Here is an 18690-nt window from a genome sequence, read left to right as displayed (position 1 = left end):
GTAAATTTGACCATAACTCATGAAAAATTTTAAAATATCAAAATAGTTTATTTTCCATAGCTATTGGATTAGTTAAAATAGAGCTATTTAAATATCATTATAGGTCGTGTTTTTTAATATAATATTCTTATATACATGGTTTTTTAAAAACATTTAGTTGATATTGACAATTCTCAGAAAATAATAGTCAAGAATCAGAAAATAAATTTTAAAAACAAGAAAGGAAGCAAACTTCGGCAAGCCGAAGTTTAAATACTCTTGCAGCTATTGCAAGAATTAAATATTTTTGAAAACCTTAAAATTATGATTTACTTGCGTATATGTCTAAAAACATTGAAGCAATGATGATTTGCAGCTCATTATTAGGTAGTTATTTTATATAATATTATTATTTCTATTGGAGCTACATGATATAGTCGTCCTATTTTGATGAAATTTTAACCGTAATTCTGAAATATTTATCCATTACTATATGTCGAAGAACTTATAGAAAAATTTAAAAACACCAAAGTTATAATTTTTTTTTATTTACTTTTATGATTGTTCCTATGGGAGCTATATGCTATAGTCGTCCGATTTTGATGAAATTTAAACCGTAATTCTGAAATATTTAACCATTACTATATCTCGAAGAACTAAAAAAAAAATTAAAAAACAGAAAAGTTATAATTTTTTTTCATTTATTTTTCCGATTGTTCCTATGGGAGCTATATGCTATAGTCGTCCGATTTTGATAAAATTTAAATCATAATTCTGAAATATTAAACCATTACTAAATGTCGAAGAACTAAAAAAAAAATTAAAAAACAGCAAAGTTATAATTTTTTTTCATTTATTTTTCCGATTGTTCCTATGGGAGCTAAATGCTATAGTCGTCCGATCCGGCTCGCTCCGACTTATATACTACCTGCAATAGAAAGACAACTTTTGGGAAAGTTTCATGCAGATAGCTTAAAAACTGAGAGACTAGTTTGCATATAAACGGACGGACAGACGGACAGACGGACGGACAGACGGACAGGCGGACATGGCTAGATCGACTCTACTAGTGATGCTGATCAAGAATATATATACTTTATAGGGTCGGAAACGTCTCCTTCACTGCGTTGCAAACTTCTGACTGAAATTATAATACCCTCTGCAAGGGTATAAAAATGAAATGAATTAAAAAAGGTTTTATTCTTATTATTGTTTAATAGGCTTCTTAAGTTCATTAATTTTTTTTTAGTTTGTTGTCATCAATCACGATTTATTTATGTATTCATATAATTCCACAAAGTCCCAAATTGAAATCCCCGCTGGCGAAGAGGAAATCCACCAAAAATCGAGCTTAGTAGCTACTTACAAGTATCCAAATAAACAAGCAGCCGCAACCACACGGCCCCCAATTGTTTCGATACTCCTCAAAAAAAAAAAAAAAAAAAAAAAATACAGAAAACACAGGGGTATATTCAAGGGGAACCCCCCGCAATTTTGGGCTATAAATCTAAGCGTCAAACGGCAGCGCGACGGAATAATCAGAAATCAATACAATCTGCGTAATATGTTTTATGCGCTCCTCGGCTTTGGCTTCCTTGCCATTTTTCCAAGCAATTGAGTTTGATGATGCCGCAGCTCCACCAATTCCCCATCCCCATTCTCAAAATCCACTGTAAAGCAGCAGCACCCCCAAACCCAGCTGATTAAGCCACAGCCTGAGGGCCATGACGTGACTTTTGGCTTTTCTTTTTCGATAATCAAAAATCACGCACACAATGGATCCTGTAATAGTTGAATTGAATTGCCCAAAAGTAGAGGGTGTTTCGGCCGCCCCCTGACTTTATTGGCCTCATTGTCGAAGGACGAGGACGACGACGAGGACGAGCAACTCCCACTTCCTTGGCTCTATGACATGCTTTGACATCGGCAAACCCATCCCACAGCCCATCGCAGAGCCCATCGCAGAAGCCATCCCCGAACCCCCATCCAACCCCTAACAACATGGCATCATTACACGGCCGCGTCGCACGCAAAATTGTGCGAAATTTGGTGAGCCGCGTGTGGCAAGTCGTGTGGCGGATTCAATTCGCAAACTTTTCAGCCCCCCCCCCCCCTGAAATACGTTTCGATATAAAACCACCCAGTACGTACATCCCCATCAAAACCACCCAAAACCACCCAACCACCCACCGCATACGCTTTGAAGTTCGGAGGAAAAGGACGCTTAAATAGCGATTGCCGAACAGAAGCAGATGGTAAGTGGAAATTTTTTAAGGGAAACTCAATTTTACAACGACAAAATGTACATTTCAAATGCATAACTTACAGACTTTCCGAAGATATATGATGCTTTAAATTTGGACGAGACACATGTTTCGGTGGTGAACCATTCGCCCTCATCAGCTACCTTTACTGAGTCGAAAATAAACACGCAAAATTGTATATTTATTTCAAGTTTGAAATTTTCAACTAAATATTGATAAATTGAAATAAATTTAATAATTAAGAAGCACTTTATCAATTACCTGTTTTGTACAAAACTTTTATTCTATACCATGGCTCATGGAAATAAACAATTCAGAATACTACAATAAACAGTATGGCTAAAATTATTATAACTATGACTAGTTCAAACATGCTGTTAAAGCAATTGTTAGCTTTGGATAACAATTAAAATTAATTTGATGTGACTTAAGTAAATAAAGATGCCTTTGTCTTTACAGTATATAAAATAGCTATAATGAAAAATGAATATAACTAAAACTAGATCGAAATCATCAGATAACTTTCTGTTTAAACACTTTCTAATTTTGTATCACATTTAAAATTGATTTGATGAAAATTTGGTAAATAAATTTATCTGTGCTTTTAAATATCAATCTAAAACAGTTTAAGATAAATTATTCTTAGCAAATGGCACATACTTAAAGAAAATGTAAATGTTGGTAGTTCATTTTTTTTCGTATTCTTTAAATATTAAATGATGTACTCCAATAGCGAACAGTAAACTAAAAAGACAAATTTTCGTAAGAATTGTTATTTCTGTTACTGCGAATTCAAGGGCGCTAAATATTTTCCCCCTTGCCAACTTGAGATACATTTGTATCCGCTACTTTTGCCTCTTAATAATACGCCAAAATTGCCACCGAAAATCAATTGTGGAGAAGAGAAAGCCATTTCAGGTTATCCGCGAATTTCCAAGGCTGGCAGATGAAAAACGAGAGTGGGGAAAAGCGGCATAAAAATAAACACAAAGGGGAAAGAACATGGGCCTTATTTCGGTGAGAAATTGCCGGAGGAAAATCCACTTAAGCAGCTTTGACAAAACTACGAGTGGAAGCTGGCGGAAGATACTCCTACTCTGAAGACACAGATACAGATACAGATACATCTGGTAAACTGAGTTGGCCAAGATTTATGGGGTCTTTTAGGAAAGAGTTGCGCCAGCGGCCCAAGGAAAAATCTCATCAAATTTGTTTAAATGCCCATAAATCTTGCGGGGCAGCTGAAGGGATAATGCAGCTTAAGCTTCGTGTAAACAATCATTAAAAATCATTAACCATTGGCGCCACTTTCTCATAATAAACACACACACAACTCCGCAAACTCTGCAACTCCCACAAAAAAAAAAGAAACTTCAGTCGATAGATACTTCTGTATCTTTCTATCTTTGTATCTTTTGTTTATGCAATGGCAGCGTGAGAAATTCGCCACGCCCCCATTGAAAACCATAAAACCGCTTTGGCCATAAACAAAGTTTCAAAAAAAAAAAAAAAAGAGAGAATAAAGCGCAGCTAAATGCCAGCAAACAAACAGAAATATTTGGTTTTCTGGTCATGCCCAAAAGAGCTGGGCGCCAACTAGCTGCAAGTATATAATCAAATGCCCAGATACTCGTACTCTTCGATACATATATCCCCATCTATATCCCCCATATATCCCTCAAAGATCCAAGGCAACAGTGTTTTTATTGGAAACGTTTTTACGGCTCGCCGTTTTTATGGTGGCGTATAAAAAAAGGAGCAACACGAAAACCATCGCGTAACAAAATAGCAAATCGAAAACATCCAAAATAATTAAACAACAAATTGCGCACAAAACAAATAAACAAAATCGAAAAAACATGGTGCCTTTTTTTTTTTTTTGGCCGAGAACAACTTTGTAATGAGCTGAGATAATCAATCAATTTAGGGGCTTTCAGAGAGAACATCTGAGGTTGTGTGAGTTTTTCTATTTTTTTAACACTTTAATATGGGTAATTATTGTCTGTCATGCTATATTTTTTTATTTTATTGGCTGTTGACTGTTGGAAAAATACTGGTGGGTCATATATCGCTTAAAGGAATATTATTTTATAAGAATAATTAAATGTGTTTACCATTTAATATTTATAGACATTTTAAAAAAAATCTTCCTTCTAACATAAATTTAATATTTAATCATCCGAAAGAATATTTTGAAAAAATTTAATAAATTTAAAAAGTATGCCCTACCACCAGCCCTTACATAGTTAAGTGCAATTTATTGATCCTAGTTTATTATAGCAACATTGTTTAAAAATAGCCTGGAGCAAGTTTTATTATTAGCCGCACATGTTTTAATATAAATATTGCTTTATTTTCGATTGTACCTGCATTTATTTTAAATAACACGCAGTGAATTTCTTTGTAGCAACTCCTCTCCTTTGAACAATTAATTGCAGTTGATTTTTGCATCTCAGACAAAAGTTGTAAGCGTCGCAAAGGCTTTGCCAATTTAGTTGCAAACCAAGATTAGTTAGCCCAATTTATCGTCTGTTTTGCCATTTTTATGGCGGGAGGGTGAAATAAACAGGAGACAAGGGATGATGATGGAAAACTGAAAGGATGACGGGGGGCAATTGAATCCGAGGCGCGAAATTGCGAAATTAAATTTGCAGTTATTGCGCAACCATGGAAAATTGGTTAGCGCTGCCTGTCTATCTGAATCTTGGGCCGTATATATTTGTATCTGTATCTGAAGCCATCAGCCATCTCCTTGGTAATTGCCGCGAAGTGAGACATCCGCAAAGGATGAGAATAAATGCGGAAAAGGAGGAGCAGCTGTATCTGAAACTGAATCTGAGTCCTGCACCTCTATTTGAATCCGAAGCCTGGTACTTTTATGGCCTTTCAAACTGCATTTGCATGCGAATGGCGCAGTTCGGTTAACCCCAAAAACGGCCCCCTCAAACAAACGCTGGATATACATTTAGATAGTAAAGGGTTAAGCGAAAAAGACCGGAAAATAAGTAAACAATTTTATTGGCCTGTGAAAACCTCATCTATTTGTGGCAGAGTTTTTTAATTAATTAAGCTTAAAATGTTTGAATTTCTAGGATTGCAAGGCAATCAATACCAAGCTTCAGCAATACTCTTAATTGATTTATTTTAGATAAATATATATATATTTTTCAATTAAGAAGGTAACAAATTACACGTTCGAGCTATAAAACATAGAGCTTAAAGCAACGTTTTGAATTTGATGTTAAAATAACAAAATAAAATTAAAGTTGTACTATTTAAAATTAAACAAAACAATCAGTTGCTAACAGAATGTATCCCATTTTCCCATAAATTGTGTTCCTATTAAAATCCCCTATTTAAAAGCATATAGTGTTAAAGACCCCATTTTCTGGACGATGCATTCATTGCATTCTTGTTTTCTCCCATTTTTCGACCCCCACATATTTCAATTTTCCCCCCACTCTAAGCTGCCTTTTTCTCGACGTCGCGCATTTTCGCCACTGCCGGAAATTTTCCACGCAGGGAAAAGCATCCCCCATCCGATTTTCCCCAACGGCAACTGCAGGCCGAAATAATTATGCGTGTGCATTCCGTGGCCACACAGAAATGAGCTGCGATTTATGAATGCCAGGAGCGAAAAACGCAGGAGCCGAAAACCAGGAGCCAACGGAAACGCAGGACCTCAGGTCGGAAAACTGAAAACAGAAAACTGAAAGCTGAAACATTCCTGCCACCCCCCACTGGCCGCCCCAAAAAGGCAGACATTATAATTATTAATAAATGCAGCAATGCAGGCGAAGGGGGTGGCTATTATTCGTTGGAGGGGGGGGTGGGGTCTCGGAAAACTCGAGGCGGGGAAAACAGGCTGGCAAAATCGTGGACAGCGGCGGCAACTATTTACGGCATTTCCATGCGAGCACGGAAAGTGCGAAACTGGAATTAATATGTGGCACCCAAATGACGGAGCTGCCTTCATTTTGCCAACCCCTCGATGAAATCGCGTGTGCGGCGTTTTAAAATTTATGATACGAAATTGATTTTATTAAATAAAGTCGTTGCCAGTGAGTGCATTAAAATCGCAGCCTTAATTAAGAAGCAAGCACCGCACTGGCTTACAAAACTAAAATCCTATGCAATTATTTAACTTTTATGACTTAAATACAATAAAGCTAACACTATAAATGTGTCTTAGAAGTGCATACATATGCATATTATAAATTTATTAAACTTCACCCTTTTTTATATAAAAACAAAATATTTAAATACAAAATCACTAGAATTGTAGCTACAAAAATAATTATAAATTCACGCTTAGGGATAATTTTCAAAATTTGTACACTTTTAAGATTTCTGCAAGGAAAATCGCTTTGTGAACCAGTGAAATCAGGAAAGGGCAATAAAGCTGAATGAATTTTATACAGGTGCGCGGATTAAATTCTGTCCACAAGGTCAGCAGATTCTGGAGGGGGAGAGGTAAGCGGGTGGAGGGTACCTTTAACCCCCAACAAACAACCATCAAGGCTCTTTTGTTCTAGGACCTCCTTCAACATTCCGTTTGCAATTTCGTTGGCAATTTGCGTCCTCAAACTGTTTGATTACACTGCGGAAAACATTTTAGTGAAAAATAACTCATTCATATGCCTTGTTTAAATTTAAACAAATGATCTAAATAAATAAAAAATTTATGATAATTAAGTATGACTAATCTTTTATTATTGATTAAAGTATTATTGACATGCTATTTTTCTAATAATTAAAATAATTTTTTGGGAAGTGTCATAGATAAAATTGTGACAAAAATGTTGTTTGCTTATTAAACTATTAAATATGTTCAAAAAAAGGAAAATCTTTATAAAAATTAAACAGAAAAAACCAAATTTATCTGTTGATTTCATATTTGTGTTAATCTTTTGTGTTATTTTACCATGCAACTTTGGTTTTCTTACTTAAAAAAGGCACTACAAATCTAAAGGCCTAAAAACATTTGTAAATTGTAGACCAGAATTAAGTTTAAATTGCCTGGGCAATTTAAAAGGGGTGTCTTTGTGCTTTCCTTAGTGTAGATTAGGCAGCTGAAAGGTGGGGGGGTTTTCGAGCGTAAATGTGTGGATTTCGAGGGCACTTTGTTGCACTTTTCGACTGCACACACTCAGCTGGAGGTGCGGAGAATTGAACTGCATTTTGTGGGCTTGCACTTGTGGCCAAATGTTGGCCAAAATGGCTTGGCTCGGCTTAGAACATGGCCACGACATGTTGATTGAGGCGTTTCGAGGGGGATTTGGCCGGAGGAGCAGCGTGTGAAACTCTTTTTGTGTGGAGCCTCAAAGTTTGACCAGGAAACCAAGACAAACTGTTCGATGAACCTGCCAACAAAGAAAGACCAACAACGAATGGTGATGCGAAATGCAAGATTGTTATTAAGCTTGCTTTCAGAAAAATATTAAAAATTAAATTAAATTAAATTTATACCTCAAGATGATAAATTATGAAATCTTATTTTTTATTGCACCTACAATAACATGTTAATGTTATATAAAGAAATAAACTAAACAAGCCCATTCATTAAAATTTATAGATCATATAAATACATTTTATGACTTAAAAGTATTGAATGTGAATAAGTGTGATATAAGTTTGTTGTATAAAACAAAACTGGCCTAAATGTTTTATGAATAAATTTAAAATTAATTGAAATCGGGCCTAACAAAAAAACAATTAAATAAATAAGTTTTTACTATTAATTTAAAAGGCTCTTTAAAAATTCCCTTGCTGGCTACACTTGTTTAAAACTATCTTTCTTAGATCACATACTCTTTTGTTAATTTCCTTTTCCAATTTTCCACTTGCCGACGAATCAAATAAATTTAATTAGAGCATAGCCACTTCGATCGGTTTTCCATGCGCCATTCACCGATTTTCCAGCTCCGTGTTTCCCCCCGCCTCTGCCCTTTGCCCTTTTCCCTTTATTCATGTGTGATTTTTCGATTGAGATCGAGCAGGCCTTTTCACATCCAGTTGAGAGCTGTTGACTGTGGCCCAATTTTGGTATCTCGACTTGGCCAACAGACGGCCAGAAAAGTAGACACCGCAGCAATTTGTACAAATTAGTTAGGGCTCATAAAAATGCCGGGCCTCTCTTTTTTTATTCTCCAGGGACAAACACATGGCGCACAGCCTGAGAACCGAAATTAATTGAAATATTAAACTCACACGATGAGTACACACAAAAAATATGATGGGCCCAGCAACTTATATTATAATATAAATATTTAACATTGTTGAATTGTATTTAAAAGAGATGATATAACAATAAAATGTAGTATTTTTTCGATAGCATTTATATATATTTATATATTACTTTGAAAAGAGAAACAAATATTTTAAAATGTTTAACCATTTATTGTAGACATTCTTAAAAAAAACATAACAATTTTAACTTCATCAAAATTATTTTATGAATGCCACCATTTAAAATTATTTAATGCAAAAACTTAAAGTGTTTTAAAAAGATATTCCAGTCATATAATCATTATTATTTTCAAATCTCTCAAAAGAACCCAATTATATATATATATATTGGAGTAGTTATAGGTATTAGTGCCAAAATAATCCAGCTTAGATGGTCTTCGGTATTTTTTCTCCGTGTACGGTGGATCATCAAAGCGATGGACAGCAGGTTAGGATATTAACGGAATGGGAAAATATTAATATTTATAATTTTTTGGTATTGTTCTCGCGCGCAGCGGAGTTGACTTATGCGACAGTTTTATTGGGAGTCGGCATCTTGGAAAGTCAAACCCCGCGCCCCGAGGGCCACAAAGGGGTTAATGTTGATTGTGTCTTTACGTTAAGCGGGAAAAGGCATCTCCTTTGCTGGAAGAAAAAAAAAATAAGTAAAAACTCTCGAAGTCAAGACACAAAATCCCCATTGTATTTTTCGCTCGATTTTTACTAGTTCCGCGTACTCCTGTGAAAAAAAATCAGGGTAGAAGCGGGCAAAAACTTAACCAGAAAAATCGATTGTTTTTTGGGCATTGCTTAACCCATTCGCTGACCGAGTCATAAAAAAATCTCACACAAAAAATGTGCACGCATTTTTTACCCCCTTCGTCCTTTGATCGTAAATGAAAATGAAAAAGAAACCGTGTCCTGTTCTCGTTCCACATTTACTCCTTTATCTCTAATTTATGTCGCGCTCGGTTGTCGTCTTTTTATGATTTTATTACTTTACGATCTAGCTAAAAAAAAGCAGAGCAAAAAAACAGCAGGGTAAAAGGTTAAGCAGAGTAAAGGAACTACCAGAAAACAGAGATTTCCATTGGCTAAATAACAGAGTGGTGTTAAGAAAAATGTGTATTGTGGTCATATGACACTGTATCATTCTTTTATGTATTAACATATATTAAAAAAGTATTAAAAACGAATAGGAAATTAAGTCATTTTTAGCTTCGCATTGACAATGTAACAAAATATCTTTATGCTGTAAAGGCACCACATTTTGTTATCACTGATTTAAAAATTATTTAATCATTTTATAGATAAAAGCCAACCGATATTTTAAAAAAATGTGTAAAATAGTTTAGCAAAATAAAAAGTATTAATCTAAATTTTCAATCAATTACAAATGGTTTTAAATAGTAGTTTTAAAAAATTTCTCGTAAAAAAAATAAAACTAGTGTTTGTTCCTGGTAAAATGCATTTTTTTAATACAACATTTGTATAGGTTTTTGTGATGTATGTGTCATAACGCCACAAAACCGTGAATTTGCATTGCCAGAACAATAACAGCAGCATCAATAAAATAGAACCAGGCAGCAGGACTCAACCTAAGGTCCTTTTCCCTGAGTTCCTTTTTTTCGTCTCCGTTTTTTTTAACCCCTTTTCGCTCTACAAATACAATTACAATTGTTCGCACTGGCAAAAAGGGGTTAAGGCTGGTAAGTTTCGCTGACCATTTTACCTAAACTACCGGGAATCGCGTTTTACGGTCGTTTTTTGTGCCGCTTCTGCGATTTTCGTGTGTTTTTTAGAATGGGTCAACTCTTTACTCAGAACTTGACCCGATCAATCTATTTAGGTTTGTAGGTTTCTAGTGCAGTTTCATTTCGAGTTTCTGCGTATATTTTTTTGTGCACTTTATGATTCACATTTTTAGCATTTCGCAGAAACAAATCCTTTCTCTAAGTTCTTTTTAATGTTTTGGGATTTTTTTTCATGGGTACTCTGGTTGATTTTCAGTCGCTGCGTTTTGACTTTGCATTTGTTGGGTTTGACTTTATGGCCAGGTTTTTGGTTGAGCCACAGTCAAGGTCTGAAAACAGGCACAAGGTCAGACGAAGCACCCCACCCATCTGTCAACCCAATGAAAAATAGGGTTAATCGGGTTGTTTTCTTTTAAAATTTCCTATATGTTTTTTACTTTGTATTCTGTATAACTTAAGGTAGTTCTACGTTTCAGTATAAACTAGTTATCCTTAAAATTGATTGATTTTTTATTTAAAGCTTTATTCCTGCCTTATATTTACTACTCCTCGCTACTCAATTTCCATATAATTTTCTAGGCTATTCAAATTAAATCATATTCGACTGAAGAGAGTGTCTAAAAAAATATAATAAACTCAGGCACTGCCATTTGTTTGTTTTCTTTTTGTGCCCAATGCCCCCTTTCTGATTTTCCTGTTGTGCAATTTACTTTCATCAGCCGTCTGTCTCGAAAAGAATCAAAACATTGTAAGGGAAATTTGCTCAACTTAGCTGCGCATCATTTAACTTTGAGCAAAAACGAGCAGAGTGGATTACACACATGAAAGGGCGTACAAAAAGATACTCCGTATCTGTATCTTTTTAGGTTGAAATAGTAAAAACTGGGGTGGGTTAACGAGGAGTAATCGAAACCCGTCAAAATGGCAAACACAACAATGCGTCTTAGAAACGAGCTGAAAAGGAGGAAAGGTCCTTAAGCACATTACACGATCGCCGAGATATACACATGTGTGTATCTGTATGTGTATCTGTATCGGAAGGATCGGGATCAGCTGCATCTCCACTCCTCTACTCCTCTACTGTTTCCAGATTATTATTAGCGCAACATTAACGTCAAATTACGCATCTATTTTGCGCACTTTATCTCGATCTTTCTATATGCCACATATCCCATAAAAAGCGGTGCAACATCAAAAAATTAAGGTGGGGATTAACCCCCGGGATTACGATTACTGGACCATGTGTGTTCCTCTTTTTGTTCTTTGCTAGGTGGTCAGTGCAGCATCTTAAGTCGAATGTGGGCAGGTGGAGAAAGATACACATATCTTATAGATACAGATACATATACGGTAGTCCGCCGATGTGTGGAATTGGTTTGGTTAATGAGGCGTTCAGGCGGAGATCTGGGAAATCTCGAATGAGATATGAACGTAGAAAAACATGCAAAGTATATTTAAATAAATGATGCAAAATTACAAAGGTTAAAAGAAAGGAAAGGAAAGGAAAGGGTATGGGGTATGCAAACATTGAAATTCTCAGACAAATATCTTTGTTTTTCCCATATCCATATGTATTTATATAACCCACGCAAGACACTTAAGTTTATTTTTAGATATTTTTTTGGAAAAATGTAGTGTATTTAATCAAAGGAGGTGTGGAATTTTATATTCTTCTTCTAGATCTGCGAAATACTTTATTTAATAATAATAAATTTATTTAATATTATAATAATTTAAAAGACAAAGTTTGAGGTAAAATACAGTGCAAACTTCGCCATAATCGGCTGCAAGGTAAATCAAACATTTCGCCAATCCAAATATCAAAATTAATCCGCAAGAAAATCCCACCACCTGACACAACTCCCACAAGTGGAAAGTCGGAGGGGGAAAAACTACTTTTCCGAAGGCGTGGATGCGTGAATGCGTGACAATAATTAAAAGATCTCGAATGCAAACAGCGCAAATGGAATGAAAACAAGGTCGTAGGCCGAAAACTAATAGCAAAAGCAAATTTGCCACCCTCCTAACATCCCAACCTGCCACGCCCACAGCCTTGAAATGCGCACGCAAATGTTTGTCTGTTTGCCTGTCTATTTGTTTGTTTGTTTGTTTGTTGATTGAGACGGCTTTGATTTGCGCTGAGCTGATTTTGATGGGTGGTACAGGGGGGCTAAGAGGTGGCGGCAAGGGGCTGTCATGGGTTAAGAGGGGGTGGGTGAGGGTGTGGGTTAAGACAAGTGCGCTGGTGTTTGCAGAGCTGTTGTGTGCATAAGCACAGGCGATTATTGACGCACCGCCAGCGATTGCATATTGCTATTTTAAAATCGATCTCAAAGGTTACCCCAGACAAAATGACATTTTCTTATTATTATTATTATTATTATTATTATTAACGCGTTCATTTCATAAATATTCGCTAAAAGCCAATGATGAAATCGAATGCAGATACATTTTGAAAATATTTTTATTAATTAAGCATTTATGATCTTTAAAGAGGAAAAGTATAACAACATTTTACAATAACGATTTTAAAAATTATTTAACTCTCTATTACAAATTTATACATTTTAATGAGTTACAAAATGAAACAAATTATGTATTGAGTTGTAAAATCGAACATTTTTATAAAATGTATTACAAAATTATATAAATTGAATTAAATTAATCTAACAAAAACCTGTAATTTTCTTCCAGGGAAAATGGATACCAACAAAATAGAATATTTTATAAAACAAATATTAAAGGCATTCAGAAAACCTCATTAGAAACCTATCTATTACACATCCAAGGGTTAAAATATAATTCGAACTACAACGCGTGATTTTCCGAAGAGGTAAGGCCCGGAAAATCTCGAAATCAGTTTCCTTTTTTGTTGGCCAAAAAAAACCCCTTTCGGTGCGGTCGTGCGTGAAATTTAATCAAAGCAAGACTAAACCCCTTGTTGCCCCCTTAACCCCCACCAAACTCTTTTAGCCCACCGATGTGCGCCATCAATGTGGCCAACAGTTTTCGGTGTCCCAAAAGTAGACGACATACAAACAACCGGAAATGTTGCACATTTGTAACTTCAGCACACTTTTCCAGAGGGCGAAAGACAAGTGGAAATGGGGAAAATGAGGAACAGGGATCGCGGAGTGAAAGTTAAAGTTTCCCATCCGCAGCAAGTGCAAATTTCTGTCAATTGTTGTAAATGGTCTTTCCTTTTTCCTCGGTGCGCCAATTTGTTGCTTAAAGTGTTCCTTTTTTTGTACATCTGGGAGAAAACTTATTTAACCCCCACTGAAAAAGACTTTTGTCGAGGTAACAAAAGTTAAGACTAGAATATTTAATTGAATAACAAAAAATGTTATGAAAAAATTAAAAAAATTTCTCTGTGTTTATTTACAAATATGTGTTACTAAAAATTTTCGAATTGAAAGATTTACTTACCTGCTTATATGAATCACAGAAAGAAAACGAAATTGTTGTTTATCTAAACGACGATCAACTTATAATTATTGAGCTAGCTTTTTGAATTTGGCGCCGGCTTTCGCAGTGTTGCTTCTTCCGTTCGCTTTATCGATATTTCCATTTCGCAAAACAGCTGAGCCGCACCAACAAAGAGAGATAAGAAGAAGACGAATTTTTTTTCGCCATGTCAAAATAGTTCTCTGAGAGAATTGGAACAAAAGCGCTCTCTCGGTTTTTTCTTATTCTTTTTGATCTCTCTCTCTCGCGCTTTTTGTTTTTTTGTTTGCACCTCCCGCAAACGCAAATTTGCGGTTAATAAATCGACGTCGCGTCAGTTAAAACGCGTCGCTTGATGGGCCAGCCAGCGAATTTATTTATAATTTTAGACTTATTGTTTGTAATCCGTAATCTGTAATTGTAATTCGTTTTTTTTTCGCGCTTTCGCCCTTTCTCCCTTTCTTCGTGCTCCTCTTCTTATTCTTCCCGTACGGCGTGGCTTTTTCTTCTTCTTCCTCCTCTTTCATTTGTTTTGACGTCGCGTTCTTGTGCATTTAATTCTTTTTTTTTGTCTGTTGGTGTATTTGTACACACGTTTTTTTTGTAGTTGTTTCAAATGTGATATAATTTGTTAAGTATTTATTTATAAATCGCGCGACGCCGAGGAAAAACAAAAATGCGAGGATTTCTGACCAAACAACAACTGCAGCCAAAAGAGCAATAAAAAGGAGCAGCAAAAACAAACACACAAAGCAAAGAGAAAGAACAACTAACGGCAAAAACAAAATCTAAGAGGGAATCAGAAGACAAAGGCAACTACCAAAAATATACGGCAAATTAAGCATTTTTATAAAAGCCATTAGATAAAATAGAATTTTATAAAATAATGCAAAAGGAAATAACGTAAAGAAAAGAGGAAAAAGAAGAGCATAAGCAAATACAAAAAAAAGTAAATACACTAAGCAGAAGGGGAGCGGCATCGAAATTTAAACAAACTTCTTAAAAAAGAAAACGAAAGCGTATGATTTTCAAGGAAATAACTGAAGAGTTGGAGGAAAAATTTAAACGATTTTTTTTATAATTTAAAAGAAAAAAAATTTCCAAGTAAAAAAAGTAAAATAAACAAAAAAAAAAACGGAGCTTCCCACGAGCAATAAAGGCCGAGAGCAGATGAATTTAATAATAAACAATTAAAATCAACAGAAAAAAAAATCACATACATCACAACACAAATAAATGCTTTAAGTTTAATTAAAAGAAAAACAAGTTCGAACACTTAAAAAAAAATCGCTACTTAATAAACTAAATTAAAGCAATCGGAAAAAACACTTAAAAATCATTTTAAATTAAATACAAATTTAAAACAAATAATTCTAAAGGACCGCTACCAACACAAAGCACAACAAATATCAAAATTTAGAAATAAAACTAATAAAATTACCCCTAAAATATTAAAAATTTATGTAATTTACATTAGAAAAAAAAAAAAAATAATAAAAAAACATAAAATCAAAGGATCTTTCGAGAAATACCATTAAATACGATCAGTTAAGTTTTAAAAGACATTGCATTTAAACTTAATGAAAGACTAGGCCAAAAAATTATTAAAATCAAAAGATCACAGGAAAACATTTTAATACCTAAAAATTAAAATAACAAAAGAACTATTGTTAAGTTCTTCGAAGAACATTAAGCCGGTAAAACAAACTAAAATAAAAAAGAAATTCAATTGAAAGCTCCTGGGACCTTGCACCCTCCATCAAATAAAACCGTCAAAATCGGAGAAATAAAGGCGCTAACGGCATACCCCTATCCCCACACCAATTTTTATCCGCCGGTGGACCCGAACTTGGACCCAGATCCCGACGCCGGGATGGTGTACTCCACAAACATCCTGCTGGCGATTGTGACGATCCTGACGGCCGTGTTCATTTGGTCCCGTCGCACCTATGTCTACTGGCAGCGTCGTCGGGTGAAGTTCGTCCAGCCCACCCACCTGCTGGGCAATCTGAGCCGAGTCCTTCGCCTGGAGGAGTCCTTTGCCCTGCAGCTGCGCCGCTTCTACTTTGACGAGCGATTCCGCAACGAGCCCGTGGTGGGCATCTACCTGTTCCACCAGCCAGCCCTCCTCATCCGCGACCTGCAACTGGTGCGAACGGTCCTGGTCGAGGATTTCGTCAGCTTCTCCAATCGGTTCGCCAAGTGCGACGGGCGCAGCGATAAAATGGGAGCCCTATCGCTATTCCTGGCCAAACAACCCGAGTGGCGCGAGATCCGCACCAGGCTAGCACCCGCCTTCGCCGGCGCCAAGCTCAAACAGATGTTCTCGCTGATGGAGGAGGTGAGTCACCCAGACACCCAGTAAACCGGCCGGTTCCAAGGCCCCATTCCCCATTCCCCAGTCCCAAGATCCACGTCACATGTTTCGAACAACTACACATGGCTACAAAGCATATGTACATTTGTTTTGGGGGATCAGTTTGGCCAGTACTATGAGATTACATACTTAGCTATTTTAGAAATAATTACAAATGCATATCTATATTGGGGAGAAGTACATTGACTATTAAAAAAAATAGATGTATACCTTTTTTTTTTAATATACATTTATACTTTTACATTACAAACTCATTAAGATATTTGTTTTAAATTTTCTTCTAAACTTCACAAAAATTAAGAGGTCAAACAAAAAAATGTCTCTATGTATTCAAGACGTTTTTTATTTTATAACAATAATTTTTAATTTAAACTTTTATGAATCATTTCTGGCCCACAAAATATTCCCCTAAGAAAACTTGAGGTTCGATTTGTGAATTTTATCGGTTGGGGTTTTTTTTTTTTTAGAACATATGTACATACATGTATAAGTTTCAATCAAAGACGATTTGTAGGCTGATAAAAGAGAGTCTCTTTTTTTCTTTTTTGGTCTTATCAGACGAAACTCGTTTATTGTTACCGACTTATTTCTTTGACAGGCTATCTTATCAAAGGTCAACCACTATCACTTTATTAACCAAGAAAACCATAAATAGCTCCAAACTATTGGTGCTTCTATATTTTATCACAAAACCAAAAGTTTTATGCAAATGGACACCGAAATGACTCTAGCAAAAACGATTGGCGAAGCAAAACAAAAACAAAAATTACTAATCATTCTGATAATGCAAATTCCCATGACAAAGCTTAATCTGCCAGCTAAATATGTTTGTCGAAACAACTTTAATAGATTTGTTCTAGTTTATGTATGTGTGCACATACATGTATATATTTGGTATTTAATTTAAGCGGTAAAATAGCTGAATTTCAATATCAAGCTCACACATGCTCCGTTTTTGGAATTGATTTACGACTAAGTATGGTTGCCCTCACAGATGCTATATTTTCTTTTGTCTATTCTATATTATATCCTGGCTATATAACCCTAGATCGGCTGCGATTTGGAGTGGTATCTGAAGCGTCTCACCCGAGACTTGCGACGCGGAGACGCCGAACGGGGTGCCATTGTTAGCATCAAGGATGTGTGCGATCTGTACAACACCGATATGATTGCCAGCATCGCCTTCGGCCTGAGATCGTATAGCCTGCGGAATACGCAATCGGAGATCGGTTCACATTGTCAGGATCTATTTCGGCCGAATGTCCGTCGAATAATCGACTTGTTTGTGATCTTTTACCTGCCAAAATTGGTGCCGTTGCTGCGGCCCAAACTTTTTACAGAGCCGCATGCGGAATTCCTGCGCCGAGTCATCCAGCTGGTGGTCGAGGAGCGGGAACGTGGTGGCGATCTGCGCAACGATCTCATCGAGATGCTGCTAACGCTTAAGAAGGAGGCGGCTCTGCAGCAGGACAAGTCGCATTTCACGCACCATCGCGACTTTTTGGCCGCCCAGGCGGCTTCCTTTGAGGTGGCGGGCATTGAAACCTGTTCGGCGAGCATGTCCTTTGCCCTCTACGAGCTGGCCAAACAGCCGCTGATGCAGTCGCGTTTGCGACGCGAAATACGCGAAGCCTTTGCCGACGGCCCCAATGGCAAGCTGACCTACGAGGCCCTCGTCCGGATGGAGTTCCTCGACATGGTCGTAGAGGAAACGCTGCGAAAGTATCCGATCGTGCCGCTTCTGGAGCGCGAGTGCACGCCGATCAACAAGAAGCGCTTCTACTCGCTGAGGCCCCATGCCGAGTGCTATGCACGCCGTGGAATGCCCGTGTTCATATCCAATCTGGCCATACATCATGATCCTCAGGTGCGTATTTCAAGGGAAAAAGGAATAGTATTTTTGTTTACAAACACTTGTTTGTTACTAATACAATTAAATGGATTTTGCTTTTAAAATACTATGTGACTTTAACGTTATCTGTTGCTCGAATGGAAATAGCTCGACACTGATCATAGGTGGCTATCTGGCTATTTCTGTTATAATTTGCTCTTCTCATAGTCATGGTAATTAAATGTAGTTTCTAAATTAAAAAAAAAAAAAAACACAAGAAAGCAAGTCTAAATGTCTTCTTTACTCTTCAGTTTATGAGCAATAGGGGTATATCGTGTATGGTTTAAATAATACAAATGTGCTTGTTTCCTTTGCAGTACTGGCCGGACCCCGAACGCTTCGATCCGGAACGCTTCAGTGCGACGAACAAGCCGCTGCAGGCGCCCATGTCCTACTTGCCCTTTGGGGCGGGGCCGCACAACTGCATCGGGATGCAAGTCGGTCTGCTGCAGATCAAGCTGGGCCTAGTCTTCTTTTTGCACCGCCACCGCGTCGAGATTTGCGACCGCACCGTGGAGCGCATTCGATTCGACGCCAAGTTCGCGCTGCTGGCCAGCGAACAACGCATTTACCTCAAGGTCGACTGTTTATAGCCACCAACGATCCCATCCGCCCTTCGCCATCCGATATCAGCAGCATTATTTTGTGGGACGGCAGCAGGGCCAACCCATCGTCGTCATCGTCTTGTAAATACTTCGGCCTGCCTCAAATAAACTTTGCTACGATCTTTTTTTTTTTTCTAAAAACCTA

General features: G+C 36.7%; 1 protein-coding gene across 1 annotated transcript; it reads left to right on the top strand.

Moving 5' to 3' along the window:
• The first annotated feature begins 15196 nt into the window (after window positions 1–15196).
• Window positions 15197–18690, top strand: LOC128264285 (probable cytochrome P450 6v1). The gene is made up of 3 exons (XM_052999689.1): window positions 15197–16013; window positions 17098–17916; window positions 18258–18690. Exons 1-3 carry the CDS (start codon window positions 15546–15548, stop codon window positions 18531–18533), a joined length of 1563 nt encoding a protein of 520 aa, XP_052855649.1. The 5' UTR covers window positions 15197–15545; the 3' UTR covers window positions 18534–18690.

The sequence above is a fragment of the Drosophila gunungcola genome, unplaced genomic scaffold (assembly GCF_025200985.1).
Source record: "Drosophila gunungcola strain Sukarami unplaced genomic scaffold, Dgunungcola_SK_2 000064F, whole genome shotgun sequence".
Lineage (NCBI taxonomy): Eukaryota > Metazoa > Arthropoda > Insecta > Diptera > Drosophilidae > Drosophila > Drosophila gunungcola.
Note: the sequence above shows the minus strand (reverse complement) of the source record. Positions and strands in the feature narration are given on the sequence as shown.

Bases quoted from the DNA above. Each gene is read 5' to 3' on its own strand.
- LOC128264285 (XM_052999689.1), top strand. From the start codon at position 15,546: ATGGTGTACTCCACAAACATCCTGCTGGCGATTGTGACGATCCTGACG. The intron at 16,014-17,097 runs GTGAGTCACCCA...ATATAACCCTAG, and splicing joins TGTTCTCGCTGATGGAGGAG to ATCGGCTGCGATTTGGAGTG. The intron at 17,917-18,257 runs GTGCGTATTTCA...TTTCCTTTGCAG, and splicing joins CCATACATCATGATCCTCAG to TACTGGCCGGACCCCGAACG.